Source organism: Odontomachus brunneus, unplaced genomic scaffold (assembly GCF_010583005.1).
Source record: "Odontomachus brunneus isolate Ranch 3 - 2012 unplaced genomic scaffold, Obru_v1 Obru_scaffold_145, whole genome shotgun sequence".
NCBI lineage: Eukaryota > Metazoa > Arthropoda > Insecta > Hymenoptera > Formicidae > Odontomachus > Odontomachus brunneus.
In genome coordinates, this window is record NW_022639595.1 from 686082 (window position 1) to 702451 (window position 16370).

Here is a 16370-nt window from a genome sequence, read left to right on the forward strand (position 1 = left end):
TTTGATTTGCGTAGGCGTATTGCCTTTCAAAAACAAATATTTAATGACAGCTCGATACTCGATTTTGTCCATTTTCACAAAAACACTCACATCAACTTACTCAAACGACTGTTACATAACAACTGCGAGTCCAAAATGGCTGAAACTTCGGTGAGTAACTGTCAACAGATGAACAACGAAATTCACTAGCTTTTATTTACAAGTGCTGCTATCTTCACGTTGAGGTCGGAAACTTTTCAGACCACCCTCGTATAATACCACCGGTACAACCTAATGTAAATATTCGAGTTAGAAGACGAGATCGGTTACTTCAGTAAGCTCTGTTAGCGATATATCCATAAAAGGTGATTTCTCATTCATCTCCTACGACAACTCAGTTTTTGAGCGAACAAACAAAAGATAACGAAGACGAGGCAAAAATGAATAACTCACCTCGTAGGGAAACACGTACCGTAGAAAATAATGAAATCGATAGAGAAATAGAAAGGTTACGAGCCGAATACGAAACAGGGAAAATTCGCGAGTAGAACTAAACCCGCCGGTAAATCAGATTTTCAACAACGCGAATCGCGCTGAACTGGACGAAACCACACAACAAAGTCGAGAAGAGATTTTGCTAGAAATCATAAATCAAATGAAGCACCAAATGTGCCACTTAACAGAACAAGTGAGTGCTCTGACCGCGGACAGACGACATCCTATGAGAACAAACCATATGAATGTAACGTACGGACGAACGATGCATGACGTAAGAAACAGACTGTCTCGAGTAAGCAGTTACATGCAATTATCCGAAGCACGGAAAATAATTCCAGAATTTGATGGTACTTTACAAGAACGATTATAAGAATTCCTGAACGCAAGTACATACGTAGTAAATAATATAAATCCTGCAGAAGAACTAATGTTACTAGAAGCAATTTTATGCACTAAATTAAAAGGCAAAGCATTGATAGATTTCGACACTAGAGACATTCAAAATTTTGAACAACTAAAACATGAATTAGAAACATGTTATTCGGTACAAAATAGTATAACTTGTTTGCAATTAAAATTCAATGTATACAAAAAACCGGAGAAAGTGCTCAAACTTATGGATTACGTGTGGACAAACTGGCAATGCAGCTATATCAATCATTAATAAGCGATCGAAGACATACGAGTGAGCAAAAACACACTATTTTAGATACTATACAGATGCAAGCCTTACAGAATTATCAAATAGGATTACGCAACGAAATCAGAACAGTAATACGTTCGCGAAACTATAATTCATTGCACGAGGCAATAGCAGCAGCAAGCTCAGAAGAAAAAGTACAGGAACCTAGCGGAAAATCTTTTGCAAAATTTAAGTCCCTTATATACACACGCAACGAAAAGATTCCGCAATGTCATAAATGCGGTAAAGTAGGCCATGTCGGGCAAGAATGTAGAACAAGCCGTTATGTAAATCGATATGTGTTACCAAAACCAATCGAAAATACGCGAAAATACAGTACAAAAACATTTAAGGAGTTATAAGAAGAGAAACCAAATAAATTATATCGCAAACTTTATTAAAATTCCACGACTATTTATTCTCCACGACCATCCTGCACTATTTGCAAGCTAACACCGCAGTCCAACTACCCGTTGTATTCGGCGTCACCATGGGCACAACACAGTGATCTTGATCTTGACATATGTTGTCAAGGTCACTATCCTGAGTGACAATAAAAATGTTTTAGCTGTCGCTCCTTATTTGTTAAAAAGTTATTAACAAAAGAAGTTGCATAAAATAAATATAATTTTTGGACACCATATATACAAAAATATCGAATTTGTGGACTAGGAAGGTATCTGCTACACATACACACACACTGCTCGTCTGTACACCTGCCCGGGCGGGTTGCAATATGTGCGTATGTTCCTGTTATATTTGGATGATTAACAATCATCCATATATGTTACGTTCTGTTGCATATGTACGCATACGCACATACACATACACACACATACTCGCCTGCATGCGCGCTTGCCCGCCCGCCCGGGCGGGTTCGCAGTGTGTGTATATTCCTATTATATTAAAAGTTTTATAAATATAATATTTGTCCCACACATTAATTTATGCAGTATCACAAAATTACATCGATGATTGTTAAATCATCCAAATATAATAAAAACACACGCACACACCGCGAGCCGGTCCGGGCGGGCAGGCAAGCGCGTGTGCAGGCAAGTAGTGTGTGTGTGTGTGTGCGTATGCAACTGAACGTAACATATATGGATGATTGTTAAGTTATCCAAATATAATAGAAACATTCGCACAAACTGTGAGTCCGCCCGAGCTTGCCCGTGAGCTTGCTCGAGCGGGCAACCCAATGAAAAATTTTTATATATATTATTATATAAAATTATATAAAATTATATATAATTATACATAATTATGTATGGACAAATTTCATACACAATTTTGCATGAAAAATTTTTCATCGGGAAGCGAGCGCGCATGCAGGCGAGTAGTGTATGTGTGTATGTACGTGCGTACGACTGGCACCTTCCTAGCCTATAAATTCGGTGTCTTTGTACAGTGTCCAAAAATTACATTCATTTCATGTAGTTTGTTTTGTTAATAACTTTTTAACGAACAACGAGCGATGGCTAAAACCTTCTGAACATTATTCAGAAGGGTGACCTCTATCATATATATGAAGGTCATAGATATTGGGTCCGTTTTTGTAAAGATTTATCGCTTCATGCAACTTCATGCAACTTAGATCTTATGCATGGCGATGAGTCGTTTCGACCTCCTCTCTCAAATACCGCTCGTAATCGTCGAAAGTAATAGTTTGTGCTACGAAGTTATTCTTTACACCTTTCGTCTTTTTCGTGTTCTTCTTTTTGTCTACTCTCAGCGCGTATATCTTCGCTCTGTGATCGATAAATTCTGTCATAATGGCACTGTTGTTTTCGTCCTGCATCAAACCGGGGACTTTCTTATTCGCAAGTGGTATACCGTACGCGTTGTCGCATAAACACACATCCTGCAGCTTGTCAACGCAATCTACGTATTCGTATGGAAAAACATCCTTCCGTGTCAATAAATCAAACTCCTCGACGGATAATTTTGGAAATTCTGATCATACAATTTTTAACTTATCTTTACTGAGAAAGAATGTCAATTTGTCGAAACTGCTGCTGAGAAATTTGTACGAATCGATGAAACGCAATTTTACATCACTTTTAAATTTATCCGCAGTACTTTGAACGTTCTTTGTAAATGAAATATACTTTTCCTTGGTAATGGGTAGTACACTGTGTTGCAACGATTCCTTCCGCGAGAGGGGGAATGGTGGCCCCCTTCTCTGGTACGTTATTGCACGCCGCTCTCGGTGGCTGGCCGTCCAACTACTCATCTATCTGATGAAGATGATGAGGATAACTTCCAACCTCCACGGGAACATCATATAAAGATCCCACATTTTTTAGAAAACATTGTCGTAGCATATTCATTGACAAGAAAAAGAATTTGAAATTTTGTTGTACTATAATAATTTAATGTTTTAAGTTTATATAAATGTTCTTGCATTATATGTTTTGATTACAATAAACTATATTAACATTATTAAAATAGATTTTAAATCTATCTTGTTTTGTCATCAATATACCCTAATGGCATAATTTATTGTGGACTTGTACCTGCACGAGTCATGTAAAAACAATACTTGCAAATAGGTTAAAACAGTGTGACTTTTTACTTTAGGATAATATTTGAAAAATATAATATATATTTTAATGGTTCCCTTATAGAAATATCATACTAAGAATCATTGATAATTACTTATTATCCAGTATTTCTAATACTGAAAATAAGTAATTATCAATGATTCTTAGTATGATATTTCTATAAGGGTTATATAACTTTAATTAAGAATAAATAAAATTTTATTAGAAAACAACACCAAATGATTTTGTAATCAATAATACAATTTTACAAAATTATTATCTCGTGTATTTGTCACGGTATTATTCTGTCTAACCCACTGCTTGCAGTCGTGAGATAGCATTAAGGCCATGGCACATAAAAAAACGTAAGCAGTAAGACATAAGCAGTAGTCCGTACGCAGTAGAGACAACGCACATAGAAAACTTAATATTCCACCAATCAGGTTGGAGCATAGCGACGAAATTTTGACATGTTTCCGATTCAGCTGTTCTGACGGAAAGATTCCGCGACATTGTGATTAGAAGGTGATTTTTGTTAGAGGTAATTCTTTTTCTTTTTTAAGTAATATTACTTATTGTACTGAATATTATATCTATAGTTATCAGAAGTATTTTTATATATAAATAATTATAAATTATAATATATAAATAATATTTATTAAGTATGTGTTTGATAATTTATCATTAAACTAATCTGCTATAGAGATAATTTGAGGTTATCTTTGGTTACAAAAACCACATAGAAAATATAAAGCGGGGTCTATCTATAAGAATAAAGCTATAAGGTTGTAAGATGCGAAATTAATTATTTTTATTCGCTGACAGCTCACGTAACAGCCCTATAGCTTTATTCTTAAAGACATTGTAGACTCCGCTTGAGGCGTTGACTGCTAAATGAGTGGAACTATTATCCTTTAGTATTATTTAGAAATAATATAATTATTACTGAATTCTGAATATCCGCATTGGTATTTTTAAAGATATTTCTAAATTCTTATTGTATATATTATCTTATTATATTCTCAAGATCTTTGAATTATTTTTTCTATGTTAGCTTTAACTACATTTCTGAAAGTTGTTATTAGCTTTATTGCAGATTAATATATGTCTATTTGTGATATGTTTACTGTATGCGACTGTCTTCGAATGTGACCATTGTATCATTCTACGGTTGCTCATTGTATTACCTTACGGTTGCTCAACGATTGCTCAACGTTTCCTTAAATACAGATTTTCCCAACAGACTTTCTTACATTTACTGCTACGGTAAATCATGAATATTATCATGTATATCATGAATATTATCAATGTTTCTCCCACATTTTTTTCATTGTATTATTCTCAGAAATGTCAGATCTTTGAATTATTTTTACATTTCTTGTTTCAGATCTAACTACATTTCTAAAAGTTGTTGCCAACTTTATCGCAAATAAATATATGTCTATATTTGTGATACTATTTGCTATGTGGATTATGTAGTGCAAGCTTTTAAGCACATTTAAATATTATTAAAATAGAAGAGAAAAATTATTATTAATTGGACATCAAATTATTGAAAACAAAATGGAACATGAATATTGCATGCAAGTATTCATTGAGGATACGAATGATGAATTAGATGATTATGATAAAGAAAACGTAGAAAAAGGAAGCGACGAATTATTGGTCGATGCAGTAAGAGCATTGTGACGTGGCAGCCGAAGGACGCCCGTCACAAGGGCGAGAGAGCTCCGTTCGTACGATTTCGCGCATACCGGAAGGGGGATGCATAGCGCTCCCGGACTTTTTTTTGTGTGATTAAAATTGACAGCTTTCCGCGGTCATATCGGTCGAGCGTAGGGGGAGGGAGGTTAATTAGCGGAGCGAACGCGGTCCCACAAGTGGGATGGTCAGCGCGTCCTAAGGAAATGTGCCCCAACTCTCCTCGCCGACCACGAAGGGAAGAGACCACAGGACACCGAGGGAACAGGAAGAAAGAAGAAACGTCATCGGCCTCAAGGAAAGTCGCCGTTTAAATGATACGTGAATAACGACACTTTTAACTCTCGTACATAAGAACGTGTTACCGTTCCGATTTCGGCTGCCGCTGGCGATGTTTGTTTACAGCACGCTGCTAGACGCGGGGCGGAGAGAAGCGAGGCAGGCTCTCAACAGCTGACGACGATCGACAACAAAACAGGTGCCCCGGAAACAAGGAAATCCCGGCGAGACAGACTAGAGAGAGAGAGAGAAAGATGGAGCGAGAGAGGGAGAGAGAGAGAGAGAGAGAGAGAGGAAGGCTCGCCGAGAAGAGAAAAAGCGAGAACAACGCGGGATCGAGAGACTTGCTCGTGATCGACGGTAGATTTGACGCGAGACTCTCAAAAGATTGCCGTGACCCTCAAGACATCGTTGCAGTATCGAAGTTAGAGCCTACCGACGTGATACCGGTCGTTTTGTGTCGTCTTCTCGCCGACGCGGCATATCGAGGGCGAAAGCATTTCGTGGGATATCTCCGGTGCGAGTGACCAATCTCCGATACGGGCGAGCCAAGGTCCGACACGAACCTGCAGTAGCGAAGCGGAGGCGATCACCGACAGGCGAGGAGACCGACCTGGAGTGGAGGCGAGGAAGAGTCCGACCTATTATAAGACCTCCCATTTGTTTGTATAGTATTGTCGTGAAACTGTCGTCCCGAGTATACCGCATGCGGAGTGGTCGCGCGAAAGTCATAGGACATAATCGAGCCGGGGCGAGTCGGATCCGCGGACGTGCCGACACACTCGAGAGATTGCCGAACGCACGTGAAGTGCCTGTACCGATCCAATAAAAACCTCTGTACAACTTACGCTGGTGCCTTTCCTCGGTTTTCCACCAACGACAATAAAACCCAGCCCTCTTTCGACTCAAATTAAAAAGTGAGCTACCGGTCCCGTGGAGTTCTCGCGATCTCGACAACGAACTATATCTGGAGATTTTGGCGACTACTGATTAGTGAGGAGGTGCAGCCTTACCGCACCTGGCGCCCAAATTGAGTTGATGAGTTCGTATCGAGATCCGGAGACCGCGGTAATTTGCCGACGAGGCGGACAGGTGACTGTCCGCCAGTACCGATAAGAAAAGTCGTCGCAGCATATATCCTCATTTATATAACTCATTCTTGAAAGAATATAAGGATGTTCAAATGAAAGAATTTATGGAGTGAAATTGGGTTACTCATGAATATGTCAAGTAAAATCTAGTTTTAGTAATTTCCTATATCAATATTTATGCCAGCTTATATATGTTTCTTACACAAGTTTAACTGGCAGTATTCAGTAGAAATTAAAAATTTATTTGAGTTTTAAAATCAACAGTACTTTTAATACTCCAAGAAATTAATCAGTGGTGAATTTTGTACTGTCAGTATAAAATATCTGTAAGAGACATAAATAAGTCGGAAGTAAAAATATCTTACATTTCAATGTGTATTTATCTTTTTCCAGCTTTGGGTTTTTTAAAATTATTTTCTATCTTCTTAGTTGCAGATTTTCAGAATTGTTGGTTACGCTTGCGCGAGCGTTTTGCTAAAGAACAATGATTACGAGAGTTAGAAAATTGAAGTGGCAGTGGAGCTAGTCATAGATCTACATTTTCATTATACAAAAACATGCTGTTGCTTGAAAAATATATCAAACGGAGAAGGTAAGATTACTTTGTGTCAATATTGTGTCATTATATTTTGTCCAAATTGTAACTATAATTATTTGATATATTTAGTCTAGGCAATTTGCAAATTATAACATGATTTAGGACAAAAGTCAATCTTAAGAAAATGTGAAGAATACTAATATTAATATACACATGCCGACACACACACACATACACACACACACACACACACACACACACACACACACACACACACACACACACACACACACACACTCTCACTTATAATTTAAAAATTATGTTATGATATGTAATTGTGAAAGTATTTATAAGTAAAAGAATAAATGTATATGTATATATATTTATATAATATTTAAAATAAACTGTAATTTCTATTTTCAGATCGTATACAAATGTTACAAACTTTTCTGCTAAAAAAGTTCCACTTGATATATCGCATACGCCTGATAGACATAATGGAATAAAAATACAAGCACATCAGATCTTTTCTCAGACACGTGTAGAAAGTCCTGCCACAAATATGCTTTTTCCTCATTTTTACTCTTCAACTTCTAATATTGTCCCTCAAAGAACAAAGATGATATCAAACACAAATTTTTCTTGCACAGCACAAAATAAAGAGAGCGGTGCATTTGGACACAGCCAATAACAGCACCGTGTAATTAGAGACATTTGTAGGGTCCCTTGGAACAGCGACTTGTGATTGGACTGTGTCCAATTGCCCCGTGTCCAACTGATATACACCCCAAAATAAACAGAGCAATAACATTCAAACTCAAGAAAATATGGCACATTGTAGTCTTATCAGAGATAGTAACTTTGAAAATGAACAGAATTCTATACATCACATTGGCTTGCCGTAAGATATTAATAATCCTGATTCAAATTCTGATATATTGTCATCTGAAAAAGGAGGTTTTTCAAATAAAAGTGAACTGTCTAATTCCTCAATAAAAGACTCAACATCACGTACACTGTAGACAGACTCGCATAGACAAACAGCAAGACGTATCTCAAATAAAATTAACAGGAAAAGCAGCACACACTTAGAGTCTTCGCTCACTGCTTTGAGTGATACTCTTCAAAATCGTTTTGGAAACCAATCAACCTCTGAACAGAATATTTGGAATAACAATTTAACAGCAGATACAACTTTTGGGCGATTAGTAGCAACACAATTACAGGAAATACCTGAACCAGAAAAATCAAGATGGAAGCTAACGAGATCAGAAATTTTATGGAAACCGTTATCATAACAATTATATTCCAGTATATCTGTTATTCTATTCTTTTAATTTCTCTATAAGTATTTTACAGATAAAAAATTATTTTTAGTATCTGAATAATTAATGATACTTTAATTCTAATTTTGTGCAATTGTAATTTTCTGTTTATTACGTGCAAATTTTATTTTCTGTTTATATTTCTTCAACGAAGCAATATTATTAAGATGAGTATCATTGAAACCTCTATGAACATAGTCATACTGCCATAAAACTTCACCATTGGAAGTTATCAAATAATCCGCTATTTCATCCCGTTGCTTTGTAACGCTGCACTCGCGACTCGCGCAGTCGGCACACGAATCGGGTGCAGCGACAAAATTATGTTATTTACTTCCGGGTCAGCTTTCACAGTTCGGCGGATTTCGCGAGACTCGACAGCTCACACGAACAAAAGAAAACTCTAACTGGGCGCCAGGTACGGCGATCCGTACCCACTAAAAGAATTGTACATTAAACGCGAAAAGGTTGGTCTCGCCGATGAGTAGCCCTCGTCGTCCGCCCGAACTGCTAACCAAAACGTCCGGCAGCTCAGCCCTCTTCGCGGCAGAGGGGCTGGTTCGCTCGAAGTTGGAGGTGCAAGGAAAGAACGGCGACTAGGTTAATTAAATAAGCCGAAATATCTTGAGACAACGTTTATTGTTCGTTCCCGTTACACTAGTATTAACCGGCAGCAAATATACGATGATAACAAATTTAGTCCTTGTTCGTAATCGCGACAGAGAAATTCAGCAGCGCGAGTTATCGTCGTGACCGGCGGAGGTCACGACCGCCACGTACGCGTTCGGCGGTGTGTCCGCGTCGACGGTATAACCGGCGGATGTTCGGCGGTTTTGCTACGTACGAATGAACCCGTGAGCTTGTCCCTCGAACGCGCGAAAGGGACGCGAGCCCTTGCCCTCGTCCAGGAGGACGGCCGGGTCTCCGCTCGTCGACGCCTCGCCCGCTCCGTGCCACAAAAACCACCAAAATAAATATCGTCCTCGTTCCTTTTGGAACGGACTCACCAAATGTCGAGCGGAGCGGGGGCGGTCGGCAGCTGGCCTCGGCGGTCCCTCTGGACTCACACGAATTTGACCCTGGATCTCGCAGCGGTCTTACGGTCGTCGGTCGAGTCGTCGGTGCTTCGTCGTCTAGTCCTCGGCTCCACGAATGGCGCGTCCTTCACACTCAATACCGTATCGTTGGCGAGATCGGTGACGAAAGCTCTCGAACGGTCGTTGTCTTCCCGTTTTATTTGAGGTTTTTGAACTCGCTTCCGACAGCTCTTGAGTGCTCATTGGCGGGATCTTTCCCCCGTTTTCCGATCTCAGATTTTGCACAGCTGTTTTCGTTATGTCAGGCTTTGGAGCTTCCTTGTCCATCTGACCTTGGCTTTAGCTCCTTTGCGGCAGCCGTTGTTTGCGTTGATCCACGAGCTTCGCGGCGTCCTCGCTCGGATCGGAGGACGCTCCGGGTCGCGGAGGATGTGCTCGCCGATTTCCTCTGGCGGCAGCTATCCTCCGCTCGTCCGCGGTGTCGATCCACTCCGTCCTCGCGGCTTCCTAGCGACAGCTCGTGATCGCTCCCCTTCGGCAGCTTCGCCTCGCCGTTCAGGATGTTGCTGAAAACAGTTCTATGTTAGGTTTTCCACCCTGTGGGTCCCTACTGAGTCGTATTATTAATGGAAGCGGTTCACCTGGAGTAGCGAGTCTTGCGGCCGTTCTTCTCGCAGGCTTTCCCTCTCCCACGGCGGCAGCAGTCCTCCTTGCTGGTGGCTTCTTCTTCCTGACTCAACCTCGATGACCGTATTTATACACAAAATATATAATTCGAGGGCTGCGTAGGCTCGCGTCCTAATCGCCTTATGGCTAGGACGCGACATCCGCCTGCAGCCGGGAAGCTCATAATGCTTCCTTACTATAGTCGACGAGTGACGGACGATATTTACTAATCGTCACGTCACAGCTTATATGCTGTTTGAGTTAAACGATGAGCAGTGGATGGTCTAATACGTTCCATGTTACCTCCGCGATGTTCGTTTCTCCATGCTCCAGGAATAATGTCACCATCTTCTTGTTTAGTATCAATGAAATTGGGAGGGCAATAAATTTTGTCATTTGCTAGATTTAAATCGTTAACAGTTTTTGAAAAATTGTGAAGACATATTGTTACTAGCACTATCTTGTCGATGCTTTTGGGATTCGTAGCAATTGATTTTCTTAAAACTCTCCATCGCGAAACAAGTATACCAAATGAGTTTTCTATTATTCTCCTCGCTCGCGACAATCTATAATTGAAGATCTTTTTTTTAATATTCAAACTACGACCGAAATATAGTCTCATCATACTTTGTGTAAGATGAAATGCCTCATCTCCAACGAAGAAGCATGGAGTCTTTATATTACTTCCAGGTAAATTGGCTTTGCCTCGAGGTAAATTTAAATTTCCATTATATAATGCTTTGCCAAACTCTGATCTTAATAGAACTCTTCCATCGCTATTGCTACCATATGCTCCAACATCAATTAGAGTAAATTTGCAGACGTGATCACAAGCTGCCAACAATATTAAACTCAAAGTCTTCTTGTAATTGAAATATATACTTCCAGAGTTTGGTGGAGCTTGTATTTGTATATGTTTTCTATCTACAGCTCCGCAACAGTTAGGTAGACCAAACCGACCAAAACCCTTCACAAATACGAATCCAGTCTTGCTCTGTAGGAGCTTGCAAATATATTGGTGTTAGTACTTTTATAATTACAGCACAAGTCTCTTTTATCACTTTACGAGCTGTTGATTCCCCAATACGATATACTAATGCAATTGATAAGACTTGATCTCCTGTAGCAAAATATCTAATATAACAAGCAAAATTAAATAATTAAATACTTTTTTTACGTATATCGTTATCGTTAAAAAACATACCTTAAAGTTATAGCAAGACGTTGTTCAGAAACCAAAGCTCGATGACTTTCCCTTATAGAAATATCATACTAAGAATCATTGATAATTACTTATTATCCAGTATTGTTAATACTGAAAATAAGTAATTATCAATGATTCTTAGTATGATATTTCTAGGGACTTCCGTTTCCGGTAGCGAGAGTGACTGTTGCGTATGTGGAAGGTGTGCTTGGCGAGAAAGTATTTAGAGGATAAGGAGAGCTGTTGGTGAGAGGATGGGGGAGTAGCAGGTGGAGTTGGGAAAATAAGGATGAGGGTAAGGGTAAGGGGACAGAGAAATAGGAAAAAGGTGAGTTTTGAGACGGGATTTGGAGGTTAGGCGAGTAGAAGGAGCAGGTGTAGAGAGTGGAGAAGGAGCAGGAGAAGAGACGGAGACAGCGACGCCGAGTGGTAACAGTTGGAAGCATAGTAGGAGAGAGTAGGAGCGGGCGCGGGAAAGTTTGAATAGAGAAAGTTAATGAGTAGAGAGAAGGACGGGATGGAGGAGAGAAAAGGGGGTGAGAAGGAGAAGGGAAAAAGAGGAGAGGAAGGGAACGAGGAGGAAAAGAGGAAGATGGGAAGGCAGAACAAAGCAGAAAGTCTGATAAGGGATAGAGCAAACAGTATGCCTCTGTTGGAATTGTTCAAGAGAGGAGAGAAAAGGAAGGAGAGATTGGAGGAGGATGTGGGAAGGAAGGAGGGAGAAATTGTCAAGAGGAGTTCGATGATGGAGAGATCACCGGTTAGACAGGAAGAAGGGGGATTGAAGGAAATATTAAGGGAAGTAAGAGACGGTTTTAGGGATATAAAAAGTGAAATAAGAGAGATAAAGGAAGATAGAGAAGAGATGAGGGAATGGATAGAGGAAATGAGAAAAAGAATAGACGGTTTGGAGAAGAGAGTGGAGGAAATAGAGAAAGGATGGGGAGGGGCGGAGAAGGACGAGGGAAGAGGGGGGAGGATAAAGAGAAGGAGATGGAGCAGGTAGAGATAAGGGAAAAGGGAGAGATAAAAGTATTAGAAGAAAGGATGAGGAGACTGGAATTAGAAGGGGAAAAAAGGAAAAGGGAGAAGAGAAAGAGGAATATAATAATAAAGGGAGTAAGAGAAAAGAAAGAGGGGATGGAGGGGTTAAGAAGAAAGATAGAAGAGATAGTGGAGGCAACGGGGGCAACAGCGGAAATAGAAGGGATGAGGAGGATAGAGAATAAAGATAAGGAGGGAAGGAAAATGGTATGGGTAAGATTCGCGAGTGTAGGGGGGAAAATAGATGTGATGAAGGGAAAGGCGAAGCTGAGGGAGAGGAGGGAATGGATCGTGGATGACTTGACGGAAAAAGAGAGAAGGGTAGAGTGGTGGATCAGGAAGGAGGCAGAAAGGAATAAGAGGGAAGGTAAGAAAGTAAGAGTAGGATATATGAAAATATGGATTGATGATAAATTGTGGGTATGGGATGAGATGAGAGACAAACTGAGGGAATGGAGGGGAAGAGAAGCAAGAGAGGTTGAGAAGGGAAAAAAAGGGGAGAACGTGGAGGGAAAAGGGATAGAGGTTTTTTAGAAGGGGGTGGGGGGAGGGAGAAGGGGAGAAAGAAGGGAATAGACGAAATAGAAAAAGTGGGTGAAAGAGAAGGAATAGGGGAAGAGGGGATAGTAAGGAATATAAAATAGGTTTTTGGAACGTGGCCGGCATGGAAAACAAAGAGGAGGATTTTAGGAAGAAATTAAAGGAATGGGATATGATGTTCTTGAGTGAGACATGGCTACAGAGAAAGGGATGGGAGAGGGTGCAAAAATGGTTACCGAAGGGATATGTATGGGAAGTGCAAGAAGCAGGAAGGAAGAGTAAAAAAGGGAGGGCAATGGGAGGAATGATTGTAGGAATCAGGGAGAGGATAGAAAGAGAAAAAGAGAATGAGGAAAGAAGGGAAAAAGGATTACAGGTGGTTAAAGTTAATCTGGGGGAAAAATGGTGGAGGCTAGTGGAAGTATATGTAAATGGAGATTTGGAGGAAAAAATAAGGCAGTTAAGAGAGTGGATGGAGGAGAGAGAGGAGGGGGTGAGTGTAGTAATAGAGTGCGATTTTAATGCGAGGACGGGGAAAGATGGAGGGGAAATAGGAGAGGAGGGAGAAGGAGGGATAGGGGAGAGAGAGAGAAATTCGAAGGATGAAAAGATGAATAGAGAGGGTAAGAAATTGTGTGGTTTTTTAAGGGAATTAGGGTGATTGATAATGGGAGCGGTGCACTTGGACACGGTGCATTTGGACACAGCCAATTACAGCACCGTGTGATTAGAGACATTTGTAGGGTCCCTTGGAACAGCGACTTATGATTGGACTGTGTCCAATTGCCCCGTGTCCAACTGATATACACCCATCGATAATGATTGGTTGCATAAAGGGGGACGAAGAGGGGGAGTGGACTTTTACGGAAGGGAAGTGGGGTCGTTAATTGACTATGTGATTGGGAATGAGGAGACGAGAGGGAAAGCGGTAAGGATGAAGGTGGAGGACTGGGTGGACTCCAACCACTAGCCGATCACAGGCTGCGTGAAGGGGCGAGGACGTGAAGAGAGAATTGGAAAAAGGAAAGGGAAAGAAAGAAGAAGGATGTGGACGGAAGAGGGAAGGAAAAAGTTTGAGGAATACGTGGGGGAGAGGGATGGTGATTGGAAGGGAGTGGAGGAAGAATGGCGAAAGATGAAGAAGAGAGTGGAAGGGGCTTTAGAGAGAGTGGAGAGAGAAGAGAAAAAAGTGCGAGGAGGATGGTGGGATGGTGAAAGGTGTAGGAATGGTGTAGGAAGATGAAAAGAGAGGTAAGGGAGGAGTTAAAGAGGTGGAAGAAGAGAGGAGGGGAAGGTGAGAAATATAAGAAGTTGAGGAAGAGATCTAGAGAGCATTGTAATGAGAAGAGAAGAAAGGAGAGAGATAGATGGGAGAGGGAATTAGAAGGAGTAAGATCGGAAGCGGATGTATGGAAGGTAGTAAGCAAGGGGTGGAAAAAGAGAAAGAGAATCAGGGAAGGGATTGAAATGAGGGAATGGGAGGGATACTTTAGAAGAGCTCTGGGAGGGGTGGAGTGGAGGGTGAGAGGGGAAGTGAGGGGCGAGGGGAAGAGAAAGAGGAAGAAATCAGCAGGGAGGAAATAGGGGAGGGGGCGATAAGGAAGCTAAAGGAGGGAAAAGCGGCGGGAGGGGATGGTATAGTAAATGAGGTGTGGAAATATGGGGGAAAAGAAATAAGAGAATGGCTTTGGGAAATATGTAACAAAGTGTGGAGGGGAAAAGGTTGGCCGGAAAAGTGGAGGGAGGAGGTAGTAGTTCCGATAGTGAAAAAGGGGGAGGGGGAGAAAGTTGAGGAATACAGAGGGATTACGTTAACACAAACGGCCTACAAGGTGTACGCTATGGTGCTGGTCGAGAGGTTAAGGGAGGAGGTGGAGAGGAAGGAGATACTTCCACCAAGTCAAACGGGGTATAGAAGAGGGATAGGAACGATTGATAAATCTACGTACTTAATTATTTAATAAATAGGAGGGTGGCGGAGAGGAAGGGAAAGATGGTAATGTTGTTCGTGGATATGAAGGCCGCTTTTGACTCGGTGGATAGAGAGATTATAATAGGGATGATGAGGAAGAGGAAAGTTAAAGAGAGTTTGGTAGAGAGATGTGAGGAGGTGTTAGAGGAGACGATAAGTAGAGTGAGGGTGGGGGACAAGATAGGGGAAAACTTCTGGACAGGGAGAGGGGTGAGACAGGGGTGTCCGCTGAACCCATGTTTGTTCACTCTTTTGCTGGAGGACCTGGATGAGGAGCTAGAGAAGGAAGGGTGGGGGTGAGTGAGGGTAAAGGGGAGGAAGATATATTCGTTGGCGTATGCGGATGATGTGGCGGTGGTGGCTGAAGAGGAGGTAGGGATGAAAGGAATGATTAAGGTACTGGAAAGGTATGTGGATCGGAAGGGTTTGGAGGTTAACGTGGATAAGACGAAGGTTATGAGGTGTAGAAGGGGGAGTGGGAGACAGAAGAAGATTGTGTGGAAATGGAAAGGGAAAGAATTAGAAGAGGTGAAGAAGTATAAATACCTGGGGTATGTTATGATGGCAAATGGAGGTCAGAGGGAGCATCTAGAGGAGAGAGTTAACAAAGGAGCGGTGGTGATGAGAGAAGTGTGGGGGATAGGAAAGAGGAAGTTTGGAAAGGATTGGTCAAGAAGGATGTGGTTATTTGATAGGTTAGTTTGGACGGTGGTTAGTTATGGAGTAGAGATTTGGGGTTGGAAAGAAAGAGAGGGGATGGAGAGGTTACAGGACAGGTTTCTGAAGTGGGTCATAGGGGTTGGGAGGTTCACACCTGGATACATGGTGAGGGCCATAGGATTGGCAAAGGACCAGGCCCGTCAGCGGCTCCTCCTCAGGTGGACACTCCACCTTGAGGGGGCGACGGGCCGGTCGGGAACGAGGGTCGCCGAGGCCATCCGGCCCTGTCTGCAACAATGGGTTGACAGGGTCCGCGGAGAGCTGTCATTCCGGACAACGCAGGTACTCACCGGACACGGGTGCTTCGGTGAGTACCTGCACAGGATAGGAAGGGAGCTTACCTCCCGCTGCCACCACTGTGGAGCTGAGGTGGACTCGGCGCAGCACACCCTCGAGGAATGTCCCTCGTGGGTGGGTGAGCGCCGGGTCCTAGTTGATGTGGTGGGAGCGGACCTCTCTCCCCCGGCCCTTATCAGGGCCATGCTTGGGGGAGACGAGGGCTGGTCCGCCGTCACCTCCTTCTGCGACGCAGTGTTGTCGCAGAAGGA

General features: G+C 41.7%; 3 protein-coding genes across 6 annotated transcripts in view; 2 read left to right on the forward strand and 1 right to left on the reverse strand.

Moving 5' to 3' along the window:
* LOC116850441 (flavin-containing monooxygenase FMO GS-OX-like 2) overlaps positions 1-7359 on the forward strand; it is a 194304-nt gene extending 186945 nt beyond the window's left edge. Inside the window, exon 6 of the mRNA XM_032828736.1 lies at positions 7206-7359. Coding sequence (XP_032684627.1) covers positions 7206-7277 — 72 coding nt within the window. The 3' untranslated portion in view covers positions 7278-7359. The remainder of the gene's footprint in view (positions 1-7205) is intronic.
* LOC116850442 (trypsin-7-like) overlaps positions 1-16370 on the reverse strand; it is a 35825-nt gene that overhangs the window by 1210 nt on the left and 18245 nt on the right. The gene's annotated exons all lie outside the window — the stretch shown is intronic.
* Positions 7293-8509, forward strand: LOC116850443. Its single transcript, XM_032828744.1, has 2 exons — positions 7293-7368; positions 7738-8509. Exons 1-2 carry the CDS (start codon positions 7334-7336, stop codon positions 8003-8005), a joined length of 303 nt encoding a protein of 100 aa, XP_032684635.1. The 5' UTR covers positions 7293-7333; the 3' UTR covers positions 8006-8509.